General features: G+C 36.9%; 1 protein-coding gene across 1 annotated transcript in view; it reads left to right on the top strand.

Annotated features, from left to right (window-relative positions):
- Positions 1–24,902, top strand: part of LOC115427402 (zeta-sarcoglycan) — a 737,662-nt gene that overhangs the window by 507,960 nt on the left and 204,800 nt on the right. Inside the window, exon 3 of the mRNA XM_030145943.1 lies at positions 179–280. Within this exon, the coding sequence (XP_030001803.1) occupies positions 179–280 (102 nt within the window). The remainder of the gene's footprint in view (positions 1–178; positions 281–24,902) is intronic.

The raw sequence follows: 24,902 nt of genomic DNA, 5'->3' as shown, positions 1-24,902 counted from the left end.
TTTAAGTTAAAGGAAATGGATACTGAGACTTGCTAAATGTCAAAAAGTTCTGAAAAAACTTGGGGGGAAAATATAATAAATCAATGATTCCTCCTGGTTGTGGAAGTGGAAAAGTAGATCTGCACTAATACACTGTAAATGTATTTATTTCTTTTTCTGTTTCTTTCTGTCTTTTCAGGATGGTATGGGAAACCTGCGGGTGACCAAGGAAGGAGTAAGACTGGAGGGAGTCTCTGAATTTCTATTACCTTTATATGTCAAAGAGATCCAGTCTCGCAGGGTAAGAGTACATAATTGGGCCTGTGTGTGTGTTTATTACTGTAACTGCACTTCATGTTTCATTATTTAGTGTCTTACCGTGTGTTGAACAGAATGTGATACTTGTATTTATTTGTGTTTTCTACCCTATAATAAGCAGGAATCACATGTTGCTTCCTGCACTCAGAAGCTATCTATCATCCATGCGACACTTTATAGCAATACATACGACCTAACACTCATCCATATCTCCATTTATCACCCACAGAATCAGTATTGATCCCATCAGCCCAGGCGACATGAACACTATGTCACTCTATATAGGACAATCCTTGTGACAGTATGTGTATGTGCACATGCATGTGTATGTGACACACTGTTCATATGTATGAATACTAAAGAGGAGGGCATTGATTTTAATATTGTCATGCTGACATAAACACACTGTGTGTGTGTGTGTGTGTGTGTGTGTGTGTGTGTGTGTGTGTGCAGCAGTATATGACTACAGTCACACAACACATCATAAGGGAAATGATTGAGGAGAGAAAAATACAGGGTAATTGATAGGAAATGTAATGTATATTAATAGACAATGCCGCTGTTATGTTAATTCAGAAGCTCACATATAGCTAAGAAATGGATTTATTTATTAACCCTTAGGTGTCTGAGCCTGTTTTGCCCATTTTGAGTACTTTTGGTTTTGCCTTTATATACTATATAAAGAAATGTTTATTATACCCATGTTTGGTATGTTTTTGTTTTTTTTCAGTACAACTTCATCCATGTCATCTGTCTATTATTTTTTCACTTTAACCTACTATATCAACACAAAAGGCCAAAAAAACACACAAAAAATATAAAATCCGATTTGAAAAATGTATATAATTGATTGCATAAATAACACAAAGATGCTTAACGAACCTTTTCAAAGACTTTAAAAGTGAATATTGGTTCCAAATATTAGGTATATAAAATCTAAATTGTAATTAATTAAATCTATACTCAAATATGTGACATAAAGCATATTTTTGCATAGGCATTTTCTCCCCCCATCCCCCAGTCCTCCCAGTTTCCGCATCTGGTTCAAGTGGGGGTTATTCTCACCCTTACCTGTAATGCTAATGCAGTCTGTGGATTAGAATCCGCAGATTTGGCCAGTTTTTTTTTTTTTTCTGTTTTGAAAAATGACAAATAATGACGACGATATGGTCAGAATATAACACCCCCCCACCTCATTTTCATACTTTTACTCACATTCCTTTCCTCCATTTTCAAAACATCATATCTCCGGTTGTCATTCCTCTACCAACATCAAATAAGAAGTGTGAGAGTGTTTCAAGTCCACACTTTCGAATGCAATTTTCCCCAGAGGTCTATGTGACCGACATCCGACACTACGACGTGTTGAAAATGTCAGGTGATTGAGTCTCATGGGCTGTGATCGTGGGCCCCTAAGGGTTAAAAGCACACAAACATACTACTGATACAGAAGTGATAAAACAGGATCAATTCTAGTGGACATACAGACACTGGAATGAGCAAGGGACAGATAAACAGATAATTAAGTGAGACATAAAGTGATGTAGAGATGATGAAGGATGATGAGGAGAAAAATGTAGAAGAGAAGAGAAGAAAGAGGGGATAACAATAGGGTGAGGTCAAAGGCGTTACACATGGACAGCCCACTACTTTTTGATTCATAACTTTTGAACCAGACCAGTTTAAAACAGATATTACACATAATTGCAAAGGTCTAAATGCCATCTTAAATATACTCCAAGGGCAAAATTTAGTTTCAAATATTTTGAAATGAAAAATATCAAAAACTACTGCGTCATGGATGGACAAAAAATTAACAATATCTACACAGATATTAACTTCTGGTCTATTCACACAGGATTAGTATTACCTAGGGTCATTTTTACAGAAGATAAAAGTCGCAGTAATCTTAACTGACATTGTGCGGTAATGATTACTGACATAGCACATTCGAATTGGACTAAGATCTCTTTACCCTATGTACCTATGTAAAACTAATCCTGTCCAAATAGGGCTTTTGACATATAAAATTGGCTGTTTTTAACTCACATCATCAAGAAAAGTCACTATTTTTTCATACAAGATGACAGTTCAGGTTTGTTATTGTAGTTTTGACATGTCACACAGTTTGGTTTCATTTCATTGTCACTGTTTGTAAATCTATATTTAACACTCAGTGTCATATTCACACTACGACACAAATATCTTTCAATCAAATGTTTGCTTCCTTATGGTAATCGCCAGCTGCAAGGAAACAACAAAAATACAAGTCTGGCATCAGATAGCATTTACAGCAATAAAAAAAGGCATTTGTCATTATTACAATACATGCATTTTCATCAAGCTGCATTTTTCACAGATTAAAAACCTCAGTGGATATGAATAGAAATCTGAAAAACTTCAATATATAGCAAAACGTTTTTACATTGCATAAAGGTGGAAAACTCAGCGTATCCACAGAAGATAAACCAAAATGATTACAATGGAATCAGATGGAGAGAACAATTACATTTGTGTGTATATGTGTGGAACATTAAGGAAAGTATAACACTTGCTTGATCTAATACATGAAACAGAAATACCATATTTGTTGGAAAACAGGATTGAACGCTACCATCTCTGGAGAGCTACAGAAAGAAATGTTAGACAAAGGTTTTGACAAACTGAGAAAGAATTTGAAAAACAACATCATATGATGCAGATCGGCATATCGCTTCACTTTGGTTTGGTTTGGGAGCATCATTTGTAGGGATAGGAATCGAGAACCGGTTCTTTTTCAGAACCGGATCCTAGTAGCTCGATTCCTTGGAATCGTTTGCCTGCCTGCTTAACGATTCTGCTTATCGATTCCGCCTTTGTTCCGCATGTGCGATGACGTCACGCGCACGCTGCATTGTTTTGGTCAGAACGTAGCCAACATGGCATTGAGGCTGAAATGGTCCAAAAGACGACACCAGGTCCACTGGAACACTGTCAAAGCTTCCATGTCTTCAAAAGGGTGGAATCCCTCCAATATGTTAAACATTTGTCCACAGCATCTGATTCATTTACAGGAATGTCACATATTTGATACTCTGCTTAGTGACGCTTGTGAAGGTAGCGGCAGAGTGAACGCTGGGCCCAATCCTGGTTCCAGTGTGGACAACAAATGTCGTACCCAAATACAAGTTTCTGAAGGTAGGGGAAAGGAAATGAGGTGCACAATAACGGGAGACGGGCCAAGCCAAGTCGAACTGGTTCGACGTAGTGGACAATTGGCAATAGAGGAATCAGTAAAGCGTCTTTAGTTTCACTTTCACTGCACCCCCAACCCCCCACCCCAAACCGGGCCCGGCGTCATCTATTCTTATTATTTATACATACTGTATATGTTATATTTTCTGTGCAGAGATGGAAATATAGAAGACAGTTAATGCAAACGCACCCGTTTGTACTCTTTTATTCCCTCACCCAATGAGAATCAATAAGGAATCAGATCGATAAGCAAAATCGATAATGGAATCGGAATTGTTAAACTCTTAACGATTCCCATCCCTAATCATTTGTCAACTGACTGAAAGTACACTGATCTTGCATCTATCAATTTCTCAGTCAGTGGCTCAGGTATGATGTTAAATGTATAAATTTCTGCTTTTAAGAGGTAAAAGATGACAATGATGATATTAAACAACCAGCTCTTAATATCTGCATAACATTTGGTTGTTCCATGCGGACGGAAACATGTATACATTTGGATGTACCTTTGCCAAATTTAAATTTGTACACATTTGTGATACATTTGGATTGAAACCCACCTTATTATCACTGATTCTCTACTTGGAGCATTTCTTTTTTATTTTTATCTTTATATTATTTAACCTTTATTTACATAGGCAAGTAATTAAGAACAGAACAGAACAGAGTAGTTTCTTCTAACTAAAACTACTCTGATAAAATAATATATAAATGACAACTTATCAACTTGTTTTTTCTGTCCTTTACAGTAGATATGGTGCTGTTCATTATCTCAAAGAAATTACATCTATTTCTAGTCTATTTCCCTGCTCCAAAGTTACTGCTCATCACTTGAAGACATGAGTGGTATTTTCATGAAGCGTGTCTCATTACACATGATTTCCCGTGGGACAAAAACGCAAAAATCAGGCAAATCTTTGTAATTGAACATGACTCTATTTCTTCCCTCCTTACCTTGGTAAACATTTCACAGAGAGAAAAATGACTGACAAAATACCACAGCCTTCTATAGAGTTATTTTAAAGCCTCTTAAATCGTTCTAATGTACAGAGTAAGACAAAAACAAATGAGCAATAACATTTGTCCCTTTTTATTTTATTTGTATTTTGGTTTATTTTAAGCTGAAAACTGTTTTGCATCTAGAGCAGGGGTGTCAAACTCATTTTAGTTCAGGTGCCACATACAACCTATTATGATATAAAGTGGGCTGGACCAGTAAAATAATATAAATAGTAGGATAATAATTTTTGAGTGAAAAAGTAAAATTCCGTAATAAAAATGTTTACATATAAACAACCTGAAAATTCGTAAGTAAAATAAGTGCAATGTTAACAATATTACGCCTTAGTTTATGATTTATACATGTAAATCACAAGTTAGAGATCACAGTGGATCTACAAATACACAAAACATTAAATAACAGGCAGAATATTATTAAAATTCCACATACTTATCTTAAAAGATTTCAGGTTATTCACATTTTTTTAATAAAAGGCTAGTCTGTAAATGTAAACATTTTTATGTAATTTAACTTTTTTTTTTACACTAAAACAATGAGAAAAATTTACAGTTTTCATTATTTATAGGTTATAATGATAGATTTTTACTGGTCTGATCCACTTTAGATTGAATTGACCTAAAATGATTGTTAATATCTTCAGTGTCATTTTTGCTTTTCACAAATTCATCCCAGGGGCCGGATTGAACCCTTTGGCGGGCTGGATTTGGCCCCCGGGCCGCATGTTTGACACCTGTGATCTAGAGGAAGCCGTGTGTGTACATACGGTGTGGGGTTTTTGTGTATATGGTACAAAAGGTTTTTTTTTTTTATTTGACATGAAAGCGAGCAGCAGGTTGTCCTCACTTTCTAAACAGGAGGTGTGCTCTTATTTTGACACTGACACTTGCCATGCTTTTACTGTGAAGTGCTGGGAAGTGGGTAGGGGCATGCAAAATCAGAAGTATATACCAAGCTCGCAGAGGACAAAAGACGCCACAGAAAGAGGGATGTGGAAGCAAAACAATGAACCACAGAGAGATAAGAGGAGAGAAGAAGCAGCATAGGGAACAAGCCTAGTGTAGTGGTGTCTGCTCAACATCAGATGTTCCTAACATACTGTGCTACTGTATCTACTGCGCTGTCATGATAATTTTATGAAACTATAATTCTGATTCATACTGTATGTAATCTATTTTTAATATGACAATGAGTCGTCGGCTTTTAAGCCAACAGAGCTATTTTGTAGCATCACTTCATCAGGGAAAACAGTCCTTCCTCGCCTGAACATGAATGCCTTAGTCTGCCGTTTGTGCGAAGGTGATTTAACTCAGTAATTTCATTGAGTTAAATTCAGTTTGTTGCTAAAATTAATGAACACACACGACATCCCGTGTAAAAATCAAACCTCAGTCGAGCTACACCCACTGTACGATTCTGAAAACTACGTACTACAAAATCCAAAAAAGGATGCGGTGGAGTGAATCTGAATCTACAGGTGTTGACGTGAGACAGGACCAGTTCAGGGACATCCATAAAGACACGACTGCATAATCATATGAGGCTCCGAAAAGCTTAATTTTTGTTTTTGTACTTGTTTTATCACTTGAGAAAGATATGCTAAAGACATTTCTCAAGGTTTTAAGCAGACCTTTCTCAAGTGGGATCTATTTTTGCATTTTTTTTTTTTTTCCTGCCACTATACAGCCTTTTCCTGAAGTCCAGAAGTACTCTTAAACCTACCAGATTTCAATGAGAAAATGTGCACTTGTACAGCTTGTGTAACTGACAAATAAAGGGTTTTACGAGGCAAAACCATTACCCCCAGTGGTTTTGAAAAGACTGATATAAGGACACATGTAGGTGGAAATGAAAAGTATAACGTGCTAGATTTCTGTATCTAGTTGTCTGTTCTTCAACTTTTCACACAACGTGGTTAAAAAAAGAACAAAGTAATCAGAAAAGGTGAAAAGAATAGTAATAATACAAATTAAAAAAATAAAAGACAACAAATAAGATGAAGTTCCTCCCACCCACCTTTACCATTGATTTAATACAAATGTCACGACATACACACATACACACATACACTACATACCATTATTATGTTGGGAAAGTTAAAGATGTTACATCAGGAAGTAATGAAAAGAGCTTTTTTTTCAACTATAAAATACAGATTTCTACATAATGGCACATTTTTATGTGTGTTATCACCAGTATTAATGTGTAATGTCTTAAAGTTTAAATATTACAGAAACCCATACAGTATAAACACAGGCCGAAGAAAAAAAAAAAAAAAGAAGTCAGAAGTTAACTCAGCAAATAGTTCAGATCCTTCCATTGGATATTGAGGCTTACGCTGTCAAGGGCCAACAGCAAGGGTATACCCCCGAAACCCCCCCAAATATTCTTTTTTTTTTTTTTTTTTTTTTTAAATTAGTGATAGTTAACAAGACAATGTAGACAGAAAAACAACAACACATAAACAAAGGGAAACTCAAACAAACAAACAAACAAACAAACAAACAAACAAACCAAAAACAACAACAATGACAGAGCATTGACAAACAACAACAATGTCATATTACAAAGAAAAAGATCATAAATGTAAATAGCAGCTAAACCATATAGCTTGGTTAGGGGTGATAGGGAAAAGGGGAAGAGGGGGGTGTAAATGAAAGTGAGAAAGAGAGAGAGGAGAGTGAGGGGGAAAATAATAATTGTTGTAATAATACAGAAATGTTTAATAATACCAGTAGCCTAATTTGCTAGAATTATTGTGGCAGCGGTAGCGGCGGAGGCAGTCACAATACTACTAGTTAAATAATTAAATATTTGTAACAATGTATTTGTATCAGTTACTATCTGTTTTGAGTTTATATGAATCAATTTAAATTAATATGGCTCTGCTCCCCCAACCATTTGGAAAAAAACATGTAAACTCAAGGTAGTGGCATTAAGAAACATAACTGTTAGACAATCGTTATGAACTCAGTTTGAGCTACATCGACCTCATAGTGGCAGAATAATGGTCAGAGAGCTCATTTTTCCCCACAAAACTCCACCTAGTGAAGGAAAAGGACACTATCTGAACTCTGGATGGTAGCCAGAAAATGGACATTTGTAAGACGATCAATATCAACCAAATTTTATCTCAGTTGGCCTATTACTGGAATTTCACCTTGTGGGACTAATAAAGCCATATCTTATTTCTTGATTTATGTCCAAAAAACTGATTTTCAACTAAGGCGCCCCCATTTGGATGACTTATAATACTCATAGAGAAGCTGAAATCGATAGGGTTCTTCCACTAGGGGTCCCCTATGTTGATTATCAAGGGATAAGAAATCCAACCAAATCTGTCCTAGTTATCACATTCACATGAAGGATATCCGGCAGCAGGGTTCGGGGTAAGTCCATTATATCCTCAAAACTCCATTTTTGGGGACTAAAAATACTGCAGTGATAAATATGTGTCATCCACAACATGTTCTTTAACCTTAACTAATGCAGTAAGTGGATTCTCTTTTCTTAAACTGCCGTCAGTTTGATAGAGAGCAAAAAGATTGGGCTGTGTTTCAATCAAAAAAGGTCATGTGGTCGGATGAGTCCAGATTGACCCCATTCTATAACACTCGGCACACTTACCCGAGTCATAAAAATCCTATAGGACCAGGATTTTCAACCTTATGACCCCTATTTAACTGTTAGCACTAACTACTGTTACACCACTGTCAGCTAAAATGAGCTAAATTAATATTATGTTCATTATGATGCCTATCATTACGAATGAAAATTGAATGAACTCTGGCTCATACTTGCATACCACATGCTTTGGAGGTTTTAGTGCCACATGGTCATTTCCAGCATCACCTTTGAATTTCAGAAAGTCATTTTTTGTGTCAGTGCATCAAAGTAATTTCAGCTACTTAACAGTGGCAAAACGCATGTCTGACTTATTGTCGAATTTGATTTGGGATTTTTTTTTTTGTCCATGTTTAGATATAAATGTTAGTAGATTTTATATTACCAAAAAAAACTTATTTTCTAACATATTGTCAGTGGTTTAAAAGGATGTTTAAAACTAAGATATTCAATAAATATAAAATATCTGGATAAACTAAGCCAATTATCAGTATGAATCTAATCTAATATTATTGGTTTATCTCTATTATTGTTTAAAACTGCACCATCTTGTTATCTTGTTTTGTTTCTGCAACTTACCTTTTTGTAAATAGGGTAGGCATAAATAAGCTGTTGCTTTTCACCCATATTTAATATAGAAATCCAAACTGTATGTATGTATACATCATGTTTTGTTAAATGGATGAATAAACTACTTACTTACTTAACCCTTTCATGCATGAATTATAAGAACCATAGTCAAGATTTTTTCTTCAGTGTTTAGCCATGGAAAAAAAACAATGCAATCGAGTTTTTTTTTTTCTATGGAGTTACAAAAATATCCATGCATTTAATTTTTGAAGTAAAGAAACATGTGTTTAAAACCCAATGTCAGAAAGTGATATGAAAACAATGAAATAAAAACATTTTTAACGCTGCTAATCTGATGTCTTCTCACATTTTAACATATTCTAATGCTAGTAATTATTCACTTCATGGAGATAATATGCAAAAAAAAACCTTCTTGTCTAACAAATAACAACTGATTTACACTCAAACATGTTAGTGCAGATCAAGTTTATCAAGAACAGTAAAGTTACAGTAATGATCTGAATTACAGTGTATGGGATGGTGCATAAGCATCCACTGTGTTGGCTGATATGGAACTAAAACAACAAAACCCATTAATATACAAGAGAACAGCTGGAAAAGAACTGTCCACTGGAGTGGACAGTGCATGAAAGGGTTAATTACTAGTAGCGTCTTTTGCAGCACGTCCATTGGTGGGCCACGACCCACTGTTTGAATCCCACTGCTAAAGGAGATAATTAAATGTGCATAATAAACAAGGTTTCCCCATATAACTGCGAAGTAAATTACCCTGTCAGAGGACACTAAAGAAATAGAAACATACAAAAAATAAAGCAGCAATAATGGAACAGCTTCCTGTCTTGGTTCCAAAAGCTTTTGGCAAACTGTCCTAGCCTCTTGTGAATAAAGGCTTATAGCTACACCAGAAACCTAATTACATGGACGTAGACACTAAGACCCCATTGAAACACTACCATGTCATTAGCCAAGACAACAGTGAAAAAAGGCACAAACACTCACATTCAACAAACTAAAGAGGATCCCTTGGGCCCGGATAACTGGAGGAGATAAGAGTCCTTCTGCGTGGCTGCAGCACAGAGGGTGAGTCAGAAGTGGAGAAGAATGACAGGGATGGAAAATTAAAAAAAGGAATGGAGGAGAACTCTATGACAACATGAAGAAAAACACTCAACAGAAACTGAGGGAGAAAAGGTAAAAGATAACCTCTGGTATGTCAATGCATTTTAGTGATTTAGTGATTTATTCCGAACATGCAATGAAATTTAACATACATGCACTTGCAAAACATACATAATAATTCAAATATCAAGAATCATAACAATCTTAGTCAGAAGAAAAGCACAATAATTCCATTTACATGCCCGAAAAGGGGTGGGAAGAAGTATAATTTATTTAATCCCACCCCCTCTCCCTACAATATTATTAATAATATATGCCCCTCTTCCTTTTACATTACTCTTCTATATTTATATATCTATTCACACACACACAAACACACATACACACACACACTCATTCATCCATATACGCATATATAAGTTTATACATATACACACATACAAATACACATATAATCTTTTACCAATGCCTTTCTTAGTTGTGCTAGCTAATAAATAAACAAATAATAACTAACTCAAGGAAGGAAATGTATACATAAACAACAGTGAACATATGGTGACAATTAATAACCCTCTTCCCTATATCTTGCGAAAAACATGTTCTTATAAGTGTTTTTGAATTGTCTTATGTTTGAACATTCCTTGTGCTCCTCATTTTGGAGACGACATTACAAACATGTATGGTTTTCTGTGTTTGTATTAATCCCAGAATAAACAGAGGTGGCCAAAATACTCACATTCTGTACTTACACACTATTACACAGCCTGTACTCCCTTACTGATTTTCCCTATGAAGCAACGTATTTTAAGTACTGTCACATCTGTTTAATTTGAAAAAGTAACAAGCCTATTCTGACAAAGTAAGGAATGTAAAGTACAGATATTTGTGCAAAAATGTAGGGAGTAAAAGTAAAAAGTTGGCAGAAAAATAAATACTCAAGTAAAGTGTAGATACCTAAAAAAAAAATCTACTAAGTACAGTAACGAAGTACTTATACTTTGTTACTTCCCCCTTCTGAGAATAAATGAGGCATTCAAGAACTTTACACAGAACCCAACAAACAAAACTGAATCAAGTAGTTCAATGCGTGTAAGAAGAAGAGGGTCTAATTTTGTAGCGTGTGGCATTTGGTGTGGACACAGTTGCTTCATCATCTGCTTTATTCTGTATTCACTGGAGAGTCCACTTTTTCTAGCAGTGCAGTACAAAAGCATTAGTCATAACCACATAATAATTCTACACCCGTTAGTTTATTGATCTCTGCTTCTGGACACCTCAGGTTGCAATATACGTCTAAAGTTTTGTTTTTTGTGTGTAAGCTGCTTCATAGTTTTGTAGCAGCGTTTAGCAATGATTTCACAGCATATTGTAGTAACTGGAACCACACCAGATCAAGTCATAAATATATTACTTGTGCCAATATAGGAATGCTAAGTATCATTAGGAGGCTTAGATTCTCCATATTTTTGCTATTTGGATATTTTATAGAAATCATGAGCATTAACCCTTTCATGCATGAGTTATGAGAACCTTAGTCGAGATTTTTTTCCTGAGTGCTTTTATTCCTCTTTAGGCATGAAAAAACAATGCAATTGAATTTTTTTTAAATAAACCTTGTTTTTTCATGATGGTAGATTTGTTTCTTTATTGCTTTAACTAAAAAAAAAAAAAAAAAAATCAATAAAAAAAAGTGTTTGAAGGCAAAAAAAAAAATTACAACCCAAAAAATAGCATTTGAACACTTTTTTTTGATTGAAGTGAATTTTTTTTTTTAATTGAATTTTTCTTTTCTTTTTTTTTTTTTTTTTTTTTTTTTTTTTAATGAAAATATTTTTTTGGGTTAAAACAATAAAGAAACAAATCTACCCTCATCATTTTTTGTGGAGTTCCAAAAATATCCACTCTGCTGGACACCATGTGTTTAATTTTTGAAGGAAGGAATGCAATATCAGAAAGTGACATACTGTTTGAAAACTATAAAATCAAAACATTTTTAATGCAGCTAATCTGATGTTTTCTCACATTTTATCATATTCCCAATTTTTGTTAGCAGTTGATTTACACTCAAACATGTCACTGCAGATCAGGTTTATCAAGTAAAGCAAAGTTATAGTTATAGTTATAATTATAGTTATAGTTATAGTAATGGTCTGAATGTCAGTGTATGGGATGGTGCATAAGTGTCCACTGCGTTGGCTGATATGGAACTAAAACAACAAAACCCATGAATATATTGGAGAACAGATACAGAACAGCTGTCCACTGTAGTGACCACTATACATGAAAGGGTTAATGAACAATTCATCATAAAGTGAAACGTGACGTGGATTATTCATGTCCCTGTCAATTATGATTTAAGGAGGTACGGATAGAGAAAATGTCCTTGTGTACAGGTCCGCAGCATCATCATGTTTAAGTTGCATTATAATTTATTTATACATTAATTAATTTATATATAGTGAAGCAGTATTGTCATTGTGAAGCTAATGACTCAATCAAACAAAGAAAGCTATAATTCAATACCATTTCTCCCTGAACATATGCAAGCCCAAACCAGAGTTTTCTAACATTTTTACTTTAGCTGGAAAAGGTAAAAAGCATAAGAAAATATAAATTTTTTCAGATACATGTATTGAGCCTTTGCACGTTACGTCACGCTCTGTTCGCGCTGCAAACGAGCGCCATGACGGACGGCGGAAGTGCCAGACTGCACACTGAACGGCAAACCGGCTAATATTGAATTTGATCTGAACGTTCTCGTTTTTGTTCGTTTTTAACCCTGCTTTACACGTACAGCGGTTGCACACAATAGTTCCATCCTTCTTCACAGACACCCATGGTTTCAGCTGGTTCCAGACAGAGCCTGGCAATGATGGACCTGATATTACAGACAAAGCAGGCTCTGTTTGTGTCCATAGCGTATTAGTGCCACCAAATGCTAGCTAGGTGGTAGACTGGGTTAACTACTATGAGCCACTATGTTCCAGTGGCTGTCATCAGTAGCCTTCATTATTAGCTCTGTTGTAGTGGCTGCCTTTTTTTTTTTTTTTACCAGCTACACTATGTTATATGAAATACTGTTATTGTCATTGTGCTGTTCCAGATGTCCTAGTGGTGGAAGTGTATATATTACTGTGTGTAGCTAGTAGAAAGGCAGACACTTCAATAACAGAGCTAATACTGTAGGCTACTTATGACAGCCACTAACATTATTACACAATGTTAGTTAACTAGAGCTGCTTTTGGTTACAATCTATTTGAGTTTTGATAGCATGCTGGGGAAACATGTTAAAAACATACACAGCTACCTAGCTAACGTTAGCTGTATCTTTCCTTTACCATTATGAGATATACTCGGTGCCAATGAAAATGCAACACCTGAAGATTCTTATATTTTTTTTTAAATCGATGAGGATTTTTATTCCATAAGCTCTTTGGAATTAATCATAGGCTATTTCTATACAGTAAAAATAAAAAATCACATCCAAATTTGTTGACAAAAAATAAGGATAAAGAAAGAAACTCAAGGACCCCCAAAACCAAAAGTCACAAAGCGGTCCCTCAGGTGCTGCAGTTCAATGTAGCGATCCTGCTGTGGCATGGTCACACGTGCTCGTCCAGGGCGAGGTCTGTCTGCAGTTGAGCCAGTTTCTTCATGCCTTTGTTGCATTCTGACTATGGTGGACACATTGCATCCAAAACGGCGCACCACCTGCCGAGCAGAGATTCTGGCCTCCAGGAGCCCCGTAGCATGGCATCTGTGGTCACGTGTCAGTCTAGGCATCGCTGAGTTATTGCAAATGATTTTTGTGCTTTTCAGCTTGCCTTTATATACAGAACATGACCACTCCTTAACTGACCACAATTCCTAAAGTTGAGCAGTTCATTGCTGAGCAATGAGAAAAACAAGTCTTATGAATGCAGACAGGTTCATTCAAGCGTGACAATAGCTCAACCCGTCTCAGGCTGTTAAGAAATTGTCTGGGATTATCTTATACAGGTGAAACTTAAACATATTGATGCAGCTCAGGAACAATAAAACACATTCAAGTGTTGCGTTTTCATTGGCGCTGAGTATACATTCCTCTGCCGTGAGTGCAGTACAGCGACTCGGTAAAGGCGGCCATACACTGTGCGATTTTAGAGACGATTTCTCACTCGTGTGACTATTTCTGGGATCGGGCCAGATGTGCCTCTAATCGTGTGTCATGCTTTGTGCAGTGTACATGGGGTAAGGAGAAGTGATGAACACTTCACGACCACCTCACGACCAGCAATCGTGTGTTCGCAAGGAAAACGGAGCTGTCTGAAATCCTGCTCACTCCTCATGAGGGTATCGCACTGTCAAAGCAGTGCCATGAGCTGATGTGCCTCAAATTCTCCCACTGTGCATGCATGAATACAATAATAGCCAGCTACTGTAAGCTAATTCTAAGTTTACAGTAGCAGCTTACCTCTAGTTCCCGCTGTAGGATTGACAGCTCATACTGCCCACGTCTGGCCAACCAATTCCTGCACCAAACACGTCATCGTCTTTTCTTCTTTTTTGATTCCCCGCAGATAATGGCCCATATTGCCAAAGCAGCTCGTTGGTTTTTGTTTAGCACTACCATTTCGTGACTCACGCCAATACACAATCGTCTATGCACTTTTACGGATTCCTTGGTATTTTAACATTGTATTTCAGGATACAACACTCGAACGTGTGGTGCATCCTCTGGTGTATGGTCCTACAGTGTGAGCAGTCAGGTCACATACGAGCATCAGTCCGTACAGTATGAGAACATGAATCGTGAGCCTGACTTTACGATTGATTCGCACAGTTTGAGATGGAGCTGCGTGCAACGATGGAAATAATCGCACAGTATATGGCCGCCTTAATCTAACCTGAGACTAAGAACTGGTATCATCCAGACTTTTGGATGCTTTTAGATCAGCACCTGTGTATGGGGACACTCCATTTAAAACATAATGGTACAGATCGTTTGCTTTAAACTCCAGTAGACTGGAGGATTTCGCTAGATCCGTAAACACATCAGGAGGGAGTAGGTATGGGTCAGTAGCAAGGTTATAATAGTTTTGGATTTTTCATTATAGTTTAGTTTTATTTAGTTTTGACTTTTTTTTCTCTAATTCAGTTAGTTTTAATTCACTTTTAGAGCAGGTTTGCTAGTTTTTATTTGTTTTCTTTTTTTTCTAAATGCTTAGTTATAGTTTAGTTTTAGTATTAATTTTAGTTGTGTTGTATATTTTGTCTTCTTCGCCATCATATTCAAATAAATCCCTGATAGGACTCTGCTGCTGTCTCCCAACTTTAGTCTCCATGTTTCCAGGTAGAGTAGGGACCAGAAGATGACTAAGCGACAAGTGACGAGAAGTGTCGGACCGTGAAGTGTCATATGGTGCTGCTAGCTAAAATTGCTAGAGTGAAATAAATTGCTTTCGTATCAATCCGAAATTGACGAAGATGAAAACAAAGGGAATTTTATCCATAATTTTTATATGTTTTAGTAAGTTTTGTAAGCACACAATACAGTTTCAGTTAGTTATCTTTTTTTTTTTTTTCTTTTAATTATAGTTTTTATTTATTTCAGTTAGGGTTGAAAATGTTTTTTCAATTCTAGTTTTTGTCATTTCATTAGTTTTCGTGAACGATAATAACCTTGGTCGGTAGCTAGCCCTGCTATTGCTAGCTTCTACATATAGCGTTCTTTCTGCCGTTCAGTAAGGTTAGTCACTTCGAAGGACAACTCCAAAACTTTATTTTCAGTGTCGGTAGCCATAATCCGTCGCTCATTCGTTTGTTTGTTGTGTTGCTTTTGCCGTCCACCATGGCACTGCACCCCTAGTCACGTGATAACTATGACGTCGGTGCAAAGGGTCAATACATGACATCAGACAGAGGAAGACATATGTACAGTATACTGTATACTTGAAGCTTTTATTGAACAAGTATTGCAACTTGCTAATGTGGATCACCGGCTATGCTTTGGTATTCACCTACAGATATTTTGGACTTCTATGTCATTTCTTCATCACACTCCTACTGTACATGAGACCGTTAAAGTGGTTATTTGTTTTAGTAGTCTCTGTAAATGTAAACACAGCCGAGGAAAAAGCAGTAGTAAGTATTCCCAAAGACTTCTGACAGTGTTTATTCACAGAAGCCTTACACTGGATAATATTACTTATTCATTTTTCCTTTACATTACTGAAAAAAAGATATAGATAAGCTACAGCTAAATGCGACACGAGGCAAGTTTTCCTTTACAACACTGATCCGAGCCCTGGTCATGGTACTGATGTCATGATAATCAGTGAATTACAGTTTGGTGTCGACAGTAGTAAAACTATGCATGCACTTTTCTTGGAAAAAGGAAGAAAAATATTTGAGCTCTCATAAATGTAAATTTTGAGAAACAACTTTTGTTATATAAATAGACGAAGGAAAATGGAGGAGAGGATAAATATGACATCCCTCCCACACAGCTGTATTATGTCTTCTTCAGAAACACACACACACACACACTCATAGATTTTACCTAATCGGGGCCATCCCCCAGCAGTGCATTGTGGGAGCAGTAAATGGAACATTGTGACTCCCAGAGAGAGCTAAATACGGAACGCAGCATATAAACCACACTAATGACAACAACAACACATGGAGAAATTAGACTGGGTGGGTGGGAAGGAGGGAAAAAGACAGGGTGCAGGACTGAAAAAGATATCTTTGGAGTGGATGGGAAGGAAACGGGGATAAGGAGGTATGTTATTGGAAATAAAGAGATCAGAAGTGTCAAATGAGGACATATATTGTCATGTATTTACATTTTTGTGCTTTTTAATTCACTTTATGTTTCCCATTTTTTAATGAAAACCTTTATTTATTTGCTAGAGGGGTCAAATTGTTTAATTCTGGTCTTGTTTTATTTCATCTGCCTTAAAAGTAAACGGATATCAATGTGTAGTTTGTGTGCAGGTGAACTGACTCAACAGTACAAGTCATTATGCTGCAAATACATTTGGTTTAGCTTTTTTTTCATTTTTCTATATTTTGTTGAACCTCTTTTATACACCTGCATATTTGTGAATATTCATAATACAGGGTGGGGAAGCAAAATTTACAATATTTTGAGGCAGGGATTGAAAGACAGTGTATGACCAATTAGTTTATTGAAAGTCATGAGAATTTATTTGCCACAAGAAAATTGACATAATAGAAAATGTTTTTATTCTATGTGTCCTCCTTCTTTCTCAATAACTGCCTTCACACGCTTCCTGAAACTTGCGCAAGTGTTCCTCAAATATTCAGGTGACAACTTCTCCCATTCTTCTTTAATAGTATCTTCCAGACTTTCTCGTAATAGTTTTGCTCAGTCATCCTCTTCTTTACATTATAAACAGTCTTTATGGACACTCCAACTATTTTTGAAATCTCCTTTGGTGTGACGAGTACATTCAGCAAATCACACACTCTTTGATGTTTGCTTTCCTGATTATTCATATGGGCAAAAGTTTCTGAAAAGGTATGGATAATAGTGTTAGGTATGATTATGACATCAATATATGTTTGGTTTCAAAACAATTGACGTAGTGCCTGCTGAGAAAAAAACAATTCATTGTAAATTTTGCTTCCCCACCCTGTAGTGATGTTACACTGATTAAAAACTCAGAAGACATATTTCAGTTTGCTGAAATAGAATTAGTAGTAGTGTAGTTTAATATAATCATGCATATTAACAGCAAGAGACATGGGGTTGTCTCAAAGAGAAAGGATTTATTTGGCATACAGGGTAAGCAGAGTATCAGCATCTGAGTCCATCTGAGTACAAGTTTGCATATGATGTTTTCATGGTTTCTTCAGAGTTGTTACACGTACGTGTTGACGTAAATTGTAAATAAGTCCATAGCTCAGTTGGCGCCGCTGTATTCTAGAAGGCCTTTACACACTATTATATCTCACAGCTTTTTTGAACTTTTTACAGTAAGAGTAAGAGTGTGTACAAGGGTTAAAGGAAGCATAATATGGCTAAATAACGACAGAATAAAAGTAACTAGAAGCACTCGGAGAGCGCAGACCTCCACCAAGGCTGATCAGTGGCCCCCCCTGTGGGCCCCCCCACCCCCGATCACCACCAAAATTTAATCATTTCTTCCTTATCCCATTTCCAACAAACCCTGAAAATTTCATCCAAATCTGTCCATAACTTTTTGAGTTATGTTGCACACTAACGATCAGTGCCCCCCCCCCCCCCCCCATGGGCCCCCCCACCCCCGATCACCACCAAAATTTAATCATTTCTTCCTTATCCCATTTCCAACAAACCCTGAAAATTTCATCCAAATCTGTCCATAACTTTTTGAGTTATGTTGCACACTAACGGACAGACAAACAAATAGACAGACAAACAAACAAACCTTGGCAAAAACATGATAAATAAAAGTATAGATCCACAATATCAGTAGCAAAAGGTAACATGTTGGTAAAGTAGAAACACCTATCGGTTTGTAGGAGAGAGAAGCTGGAACACTATAATGATAATCACCAGCTGGAAGTGGATGGTGCTGTGGAAATGCAGAACAAAGTACTGGACAGGCATACGTGGCACAAGGGAAGCTCTCAAAGACACAGGAGCAACTTTGAAGGGAGCGCTGTGTGGCGACTGGATAAAACGGGTAAGAGGCCAAAAGCTCTGCCAGCCCTGGAAGCAACATCACAGGCCATGGCTTAGTGGATACCAGACACATTGTGTTAGCTGTGTCCTGACCATGGACTGTATATAAAGATGGATGACACAGCAGCTCTCTCAACTGAAGCCAACATCCATTCTGTCATCCCCTGCTGGCTGATTTCAGTATAGGTCATAAATCCTGCCCCTGCCTCAGTTTTTTTTTTTTTTTTTTTTTTTGTCAGAAGGACTCAGGACAAAACTAAAAACTACAACTAGTCATATATTTTTCCACAGGGGATTTCTGTGTTTGTAGACAGATTTCATCAGAGTTGCTGTGTATCATGGTTGTCATGTTTCTGACGTGTTTTTTTTAATGAATTCTTTGATGATACGTAAAGGGGTTTGTGACACTTATAATGACAAATCACTGTCAAAATGTATCTTAGATGTGTAGAAGGAGTTTAATCTGGTTGGCAGTAGGCAGACATCAAACTTCTCTACTGTGAACTTTGGTTGTAAAAAAAAAAAAAAAAAAAAAAAAATGTCACAGTGTCCAAATGCACATAGATAAAGTTTGCTTTCAGAGCTTAAAGCAGTGTTTTTCAACCTCGGGGTCGCCTGGAATTTCTAGTAATTGATTAAAAACAAAAAAAAAAAAAAAAAAAATGTACTAATAAAAAATGGTGAGCTGTCAGAAACAAACCCAATCCATAAAAGACAAACTGTGAAGCTGAAACTGAAGCACTGTGGTACTGTTTATCTCTCAAATGTTCATTGTGGTCAGTTTAAGATGCTGCAGCTCTTTCATAATTCATAGTTTGAGTTCTTGTTTGTTCAGTATTAATTGTCGGCCTTGTAAATCCAAGCTGGACTGACTGTACATATCCTGACCAAGGAAAATAAAATTCTCACTTTGTGCAGTAATCTACACCTGGCTTTTCAGCCTTCGTCCATAATAATATTCATTATATAGATTAAATGTCATCTAAAATTAATGTTTATTTGCAACATAGTATAGCAAACTATTACATAATCAAAAAAAAAAAAAAAACAGTAATTTTTGGGGAAAAAAAGTCTCCGTTTTGGATGTTAAAATGGGGTCACGAGTCAAAAAAGGTTGGAAACCACTGGCTTAAAGACTTCTGTTCAACCATAAGTGACATATAGTTAGTGGACAAAGGAACGTTGACATTATCCATTCTTTCCTGAACTCCCATTTGAAAACTCCCATTTGTTGCCAAAAATGACCATAAGACAAAACAGGAATAACAGATGGACCACCAGACTACTCATTAGGGGTTTCAAACAAAGGAGAATGCAGTAAGACCTGGAAAATGATTGACTTTTTTTGACGTTTTTTTATTTTTTTATTTTTTTGAGAGAAGCTCAATGTAAGTCTATGGGAGCCTTAGGTTTTTGGAGCCCAGGTCCTTGCCTTGTGGTTTCAACCTAAACCACGGTCTTTTCCTAAACCTAACCAAATATATTGGGACTTAACTCTGATTAAACTGTGACTAAAATTGAACATAAGTCATAACAAGCATCTAAAAATAATTGTCCTTCAGTACATGAAGCTCAGTCTCCTTGATCAGAGTCCTGAGTACAACCTGTTCATCTAAAAAAACAAAAAGAACCCACCACTGGGCATGGACTGTGCACTCTTTTCCTGCCTCATCTGGCATCCAAAGATTTTCTGCCAGGTAGCCTTATGCTTGAACACCCTCAAGGCTAAGTTATCCTAGCGCCATAATGGCAATCTCCTGGCTTCATTTTTCCACAGCCAGAGGATGTGGCTTTGTTGATGTTAAGCTCCTAACAAACACAATATGGAACAAATCAATTGGATTCTCTCAGAAAAATTTTGGTTCACATATCCTGCATGAAACGTGGTGGAATCTACAAAAGAGTGTGTGTTAACAGTCTTGGATGGTCTCAAAAGTCTTTTTATCTTAAAGTTATGGTTTATCAGTAGACTGGCAGGTTTAACGGAAATAAAACAAACTACAGGACATAAACATCAGGCTGCAGGTAGAAGACAACATGCAGGTAGAAATGGCTGTATGCTCAGCAGCAAGCCAGCTTCTGAAAACCATTTCACTACTAAAAATGATAGGGGAGAAGTGTTGTATTTATACGCTGGAGATCATGTTATCCACTGTTCTGTGCGCAAACAAGCTGCTGATGATATCTGGAAGTGGAAAAGCTTATTTTCCCCTGGTGGGCAGGTGTGGTATGACTTTCCAGAGATCTGTGCTATTTGTTTGCCTTTTTCCTGCATTTTGCGACTTTTTTTCTTTATGTCTCACGGTGAAAGCTGTGAACATGAGGGATATGTATACTGTATATGTTAAACTATGCCTGTAGTTGGAAGATGACTTCATTATAAGCTAAAGGCAGTGGGATTATCTTCAGAGCAGCAGGTTTTGTAGGATATTTCATGGTATGTTGGTATATTTTAAAACGCACCACTGATGCAATGTTCTCTGTATCTCACCCTCTTGCCTCTAGTCCCACTAAGGCCTGTCTTTACTGACACACACATGCATGAGAGCACACATTCACCTACACACAAACACTGACTCTTGCCACTAGGCCCTATAATTGTCCCCATAGGGACCCCATGACGACCTATCACCACCACAGGAGACACAAAGAAAACTTCATTTATTCCGCTGTCTTCCTGTTCCTCTATATCTTTGTTGCTCAACTTTTCTTTTTATGTGGCTCTTTTTTGCCTTTTATAAGTCCTTTTCTTCCCCAACCCCTCCGTCTATGACATTTCTTTCTTTCTGTTGCCGTTCTTTCTACTGTTTTCTCTCTACTTTGGTTCTTTCGTTACCCCTGTAGTGATGGTAGCTCCCCGGAGACAGCCCTAGTTATGTGCAATAGACTGCCTAGATAAGGCTTTCACTTCCTGGGGAGAAAAAAAACCCTTGGCACATCGTGTATGTAGGGTAGATCTATGCATTCAGAGGGAATGAGGTGAGGTATAAAAGAAGGCATCTTTGTGGAGGCGGAGCTCAGTAAAGCGAAGTTAAATGTGTAACAGAGACAGGCAAGATCGAAAAACAGTAATGAACACATGAAACACAATGAGAACGTTCAAAGCAACACTGACTGAACATGTCATCCAAACACTGTACTGCAGCTTCTAGAAAGACTGAAAAACATGGGGGGGTGGGTTACGGTGGGAAGATGCCATAACTTTATTTTTGCTGTTTGTCAGCTTTAGATTTATTACTCCCTTTCTCTGCCTCATACTTTCTCCTGTTCTACTCCTCTGGGGACCTGAGCTAGCTGAAACTTCTCCAACTCTGGAGCTGTAATTGAATAGCAGAGAGTTCTAATGGAACATTAGGCTGTTCCCGTCTTGGCAGGCCCTATTGATTTTGACTTTGCAGCATCGTAAACAATCTGGGGTAAATGTAACTGAACGGATGCAGACCTTGGTATAGGCTGTAATTCCATGGCTATTGCTGTGAAACTGTTGCGCTGTAGCAAGTCGAACTGTTACAGTGTGGTTTTGTTTGACTTTAATAGCATGTTACCCAGGGTAGTTTGCTCCTGCAACTTTCTCAAAGGAATAATAGTAGATAATTGTTTGTTTGAATTGCTAGGCTGTTTGTCCTAGAACACAGGATCTCACCTACAGCTGTCAAACACACTACGTTTTAATTGCTTGTCACCTAAGGTGCATGATGCTGGCAGGTTTAACAGCGTTAGCTTTTTATTTCATTTTTGTTTCTGTTTTTATGGTGCCAGTGTGCTGGTGTATAGGGAGGGGGGCATCTAGGGTACTGAGTGGCATGTTTTTCAAGTCTACGGTATGCTCTTTATCTTTGTATAAAAGCAGTTTGTTAAGGTTAAAAAATAAATAAATAAAAGCCCAACTTTTTTTGAACAAACACCCCCTTTTCGTCATCATGAGCCACCCCATCTCCCGGAATAAAATTCTGACGGAGCTTATACGTTGCATATACTGTACTGTCAGCGAATCAGTCTGTGTGAATAAGTCACACACAAAAGAGAGACTATACCATTGAAATCTCTTGGTATGAAGATTAAATACTATTTGCATGGCCATACTCATGGTTGACAGTGGCAATTAAGTCTGCTCAGACTAGGGGGGCTTAGAGCCCGTCCACACGACAATGAAATTATATCAATCCGAAAAAGTTTAATATCGTTTCAGCTTTTCGTCCACATGACACGGACATTGTCGGTGCCCTGAAACGATATTTTTTGTGAATGGGTCCCAGAGTGGAAAAATCTCACAACGCTGCCCTCGCATAGATAGGCAAAACACCACTTTTGGAAATGATGACACCATACCACGTGACCAGAAAAAAAGAAAAGCCCAGACGTAACATCCGGTAACAACAACAACAATGGCGGATTACAGAGTTATGTTTGTGCTGCAGTTGCTGCTAAGTTTATTAGCACTATTACAACAAAACCTGCTAATGCTATATCAACTCAACGACCAGTGGAGACGCATAAACAGATACATGCATCACTTTTAAATCCACCACGGTGTCCTGCTAGATGGACGACCCAGACCCTGCATTCTTCTGTGATTTTAGTGTATCCCACGGCTCTGTCTGTGTTTGTGTACAGCGCCATATATACGTGTGGCATATGTATTATATAAAGTGTCATGAGATAACTTTTTTGTGATCTGGCGCTATATAAATAAAATTTGATTGATTGAGCGATTTGATTGGTTTTCCCCTGTAAGTCGCTTTGGAAAAAAGCATCTGCCAAATGCATAAACATAAACATGTATTACACAGTTTTAACGCAGTTTTTCCGTTTCCATCTGGATGCTGATATTTCCTGAAACAATACGTGTATGGATGTGAAACTTTTACAATCCAGGAAAGAAAATACCATGAGCGTTGTCGTCTTGACATAGCCTTAGAGTGACATACATTCCGTAGCCAAAAAAGTCCCGCTTAAAAGTCCCAATATTGCAATGGATTGTCTTTAGTTTTGATTACAGGACATTCACTGTGGCATTGTTTATGCCACAAAATGCTTAAGCTTTGCCATTTGTCAACATTTATTTTACATCCAGACTTGTGTGATTTTTTGGCCAAGATGTATTGATGTACTGTATTGTACTGATGATGGGAGAGTTGGACTGTTATGCAAAAGTCCTGTCCAGTGCATCCCAAAGATTCTCAGTGGAGCTCAGGCCTGGACTCTGTTGGCCAATCCATTTAAAGCTCACTGACCAACTCTTTCACAGCTGAGATAAATCTGCCAAATCCTGGCAATGTCTACTATTTATACTTCTTACCAAAATGATGGCAGTGTAAGAAATGAAAAGCTACTCAATGCATCAGTTAGGATTAAAGAACTTGTTTCTAGCTAAAATATATTGCTATATTCATATCATTAATTATCTAATGGAAAGCTTAAACCTTTTTTATTTCATTAAATCCAGGTGGGTGTTTATTACCTCTGCCAACGAACGGCAGAGGTTATTTTTTCATCGGGGTTTGTCTGTCTGTCTGTTAGCAAGATAACTCAAAAAGTTATGGAAGGATTTTGATGAAATTTTCAGGAAATGTTGATACTGGAACAAGGAACAAATGATAAAACTGGGGGTGATGGGGAGGGAGACTGATCTGCCTCGGCGGGGGTCTGTGCTCTCCAAGTGCTTTTCTAGTTTATTTATTTATTTATTTATTGGACCAAAACTGTGTATTTTTTTTTTTTTTACAACATTCTTTTAATTTTTGTGTGATTTGTTTTCAACTTGTCCCACTGTTGCTCTGTCTATCACTGTAATTTCCAATAAGTAATTGTAATATATTACATTTATATAAATGACTGATTGTGCAGTTAGGAATTGCATGTGTCACATGTATTCTTGGAAGTTGTCTTAGTCTAAGCTGTTGACATTTCCACTTCTTCAAGTTATGTTATTATTAGGGAAGTAACGATATGAAAATTTCATATCACGGTTATTGAGACCAAAATTATCAAGGTTATCATTATTATTGTGGTATTGTTGAAACTGTGCTTAAAATGTTCAAAAAGTACTTATTTACACACTGAAAGAATTTAACCAAGTTGTATTTTGAAAAAAAAAAAAAAAATAATAATTGGCACAATGTACCTTCTGTTGACAGAAACATTCAAATATTACCCCTTAGTGGTCTGAGCCTATTTTGGCTGTTTTTCAGTACTTTTGATTTTGCCTTTATATACTATATAAACAAATGTTTACTATACCCATGTTTGGTATCTCTTTTTTTTTTTTTTCAGCACAACTTCATTTATATCATCTGCCTATATTTTTTTTTTTTCACTTTAAGCTACTATATCAATATAAAAGG

This window comes from Sphaeramia orbicularis, chromosome 1 (genome assembly GCF_902148855.1).
Source record: "Sphaeramia orbicularis chromosome 1, fSphaOr1.1, whole genome shotgun sequence".
Lineage (NCBI taxonomy): Eukaryota > Metazoa > Chordata > Actinopteri > Kurtiformes > Apogonidae > Sphaeramia > Sphaeramia orbicularis.
Note: the sequence above shows the minus strand (reverse complement) of the source record. Positions and strands in the feature narration are given on the sequence as shown.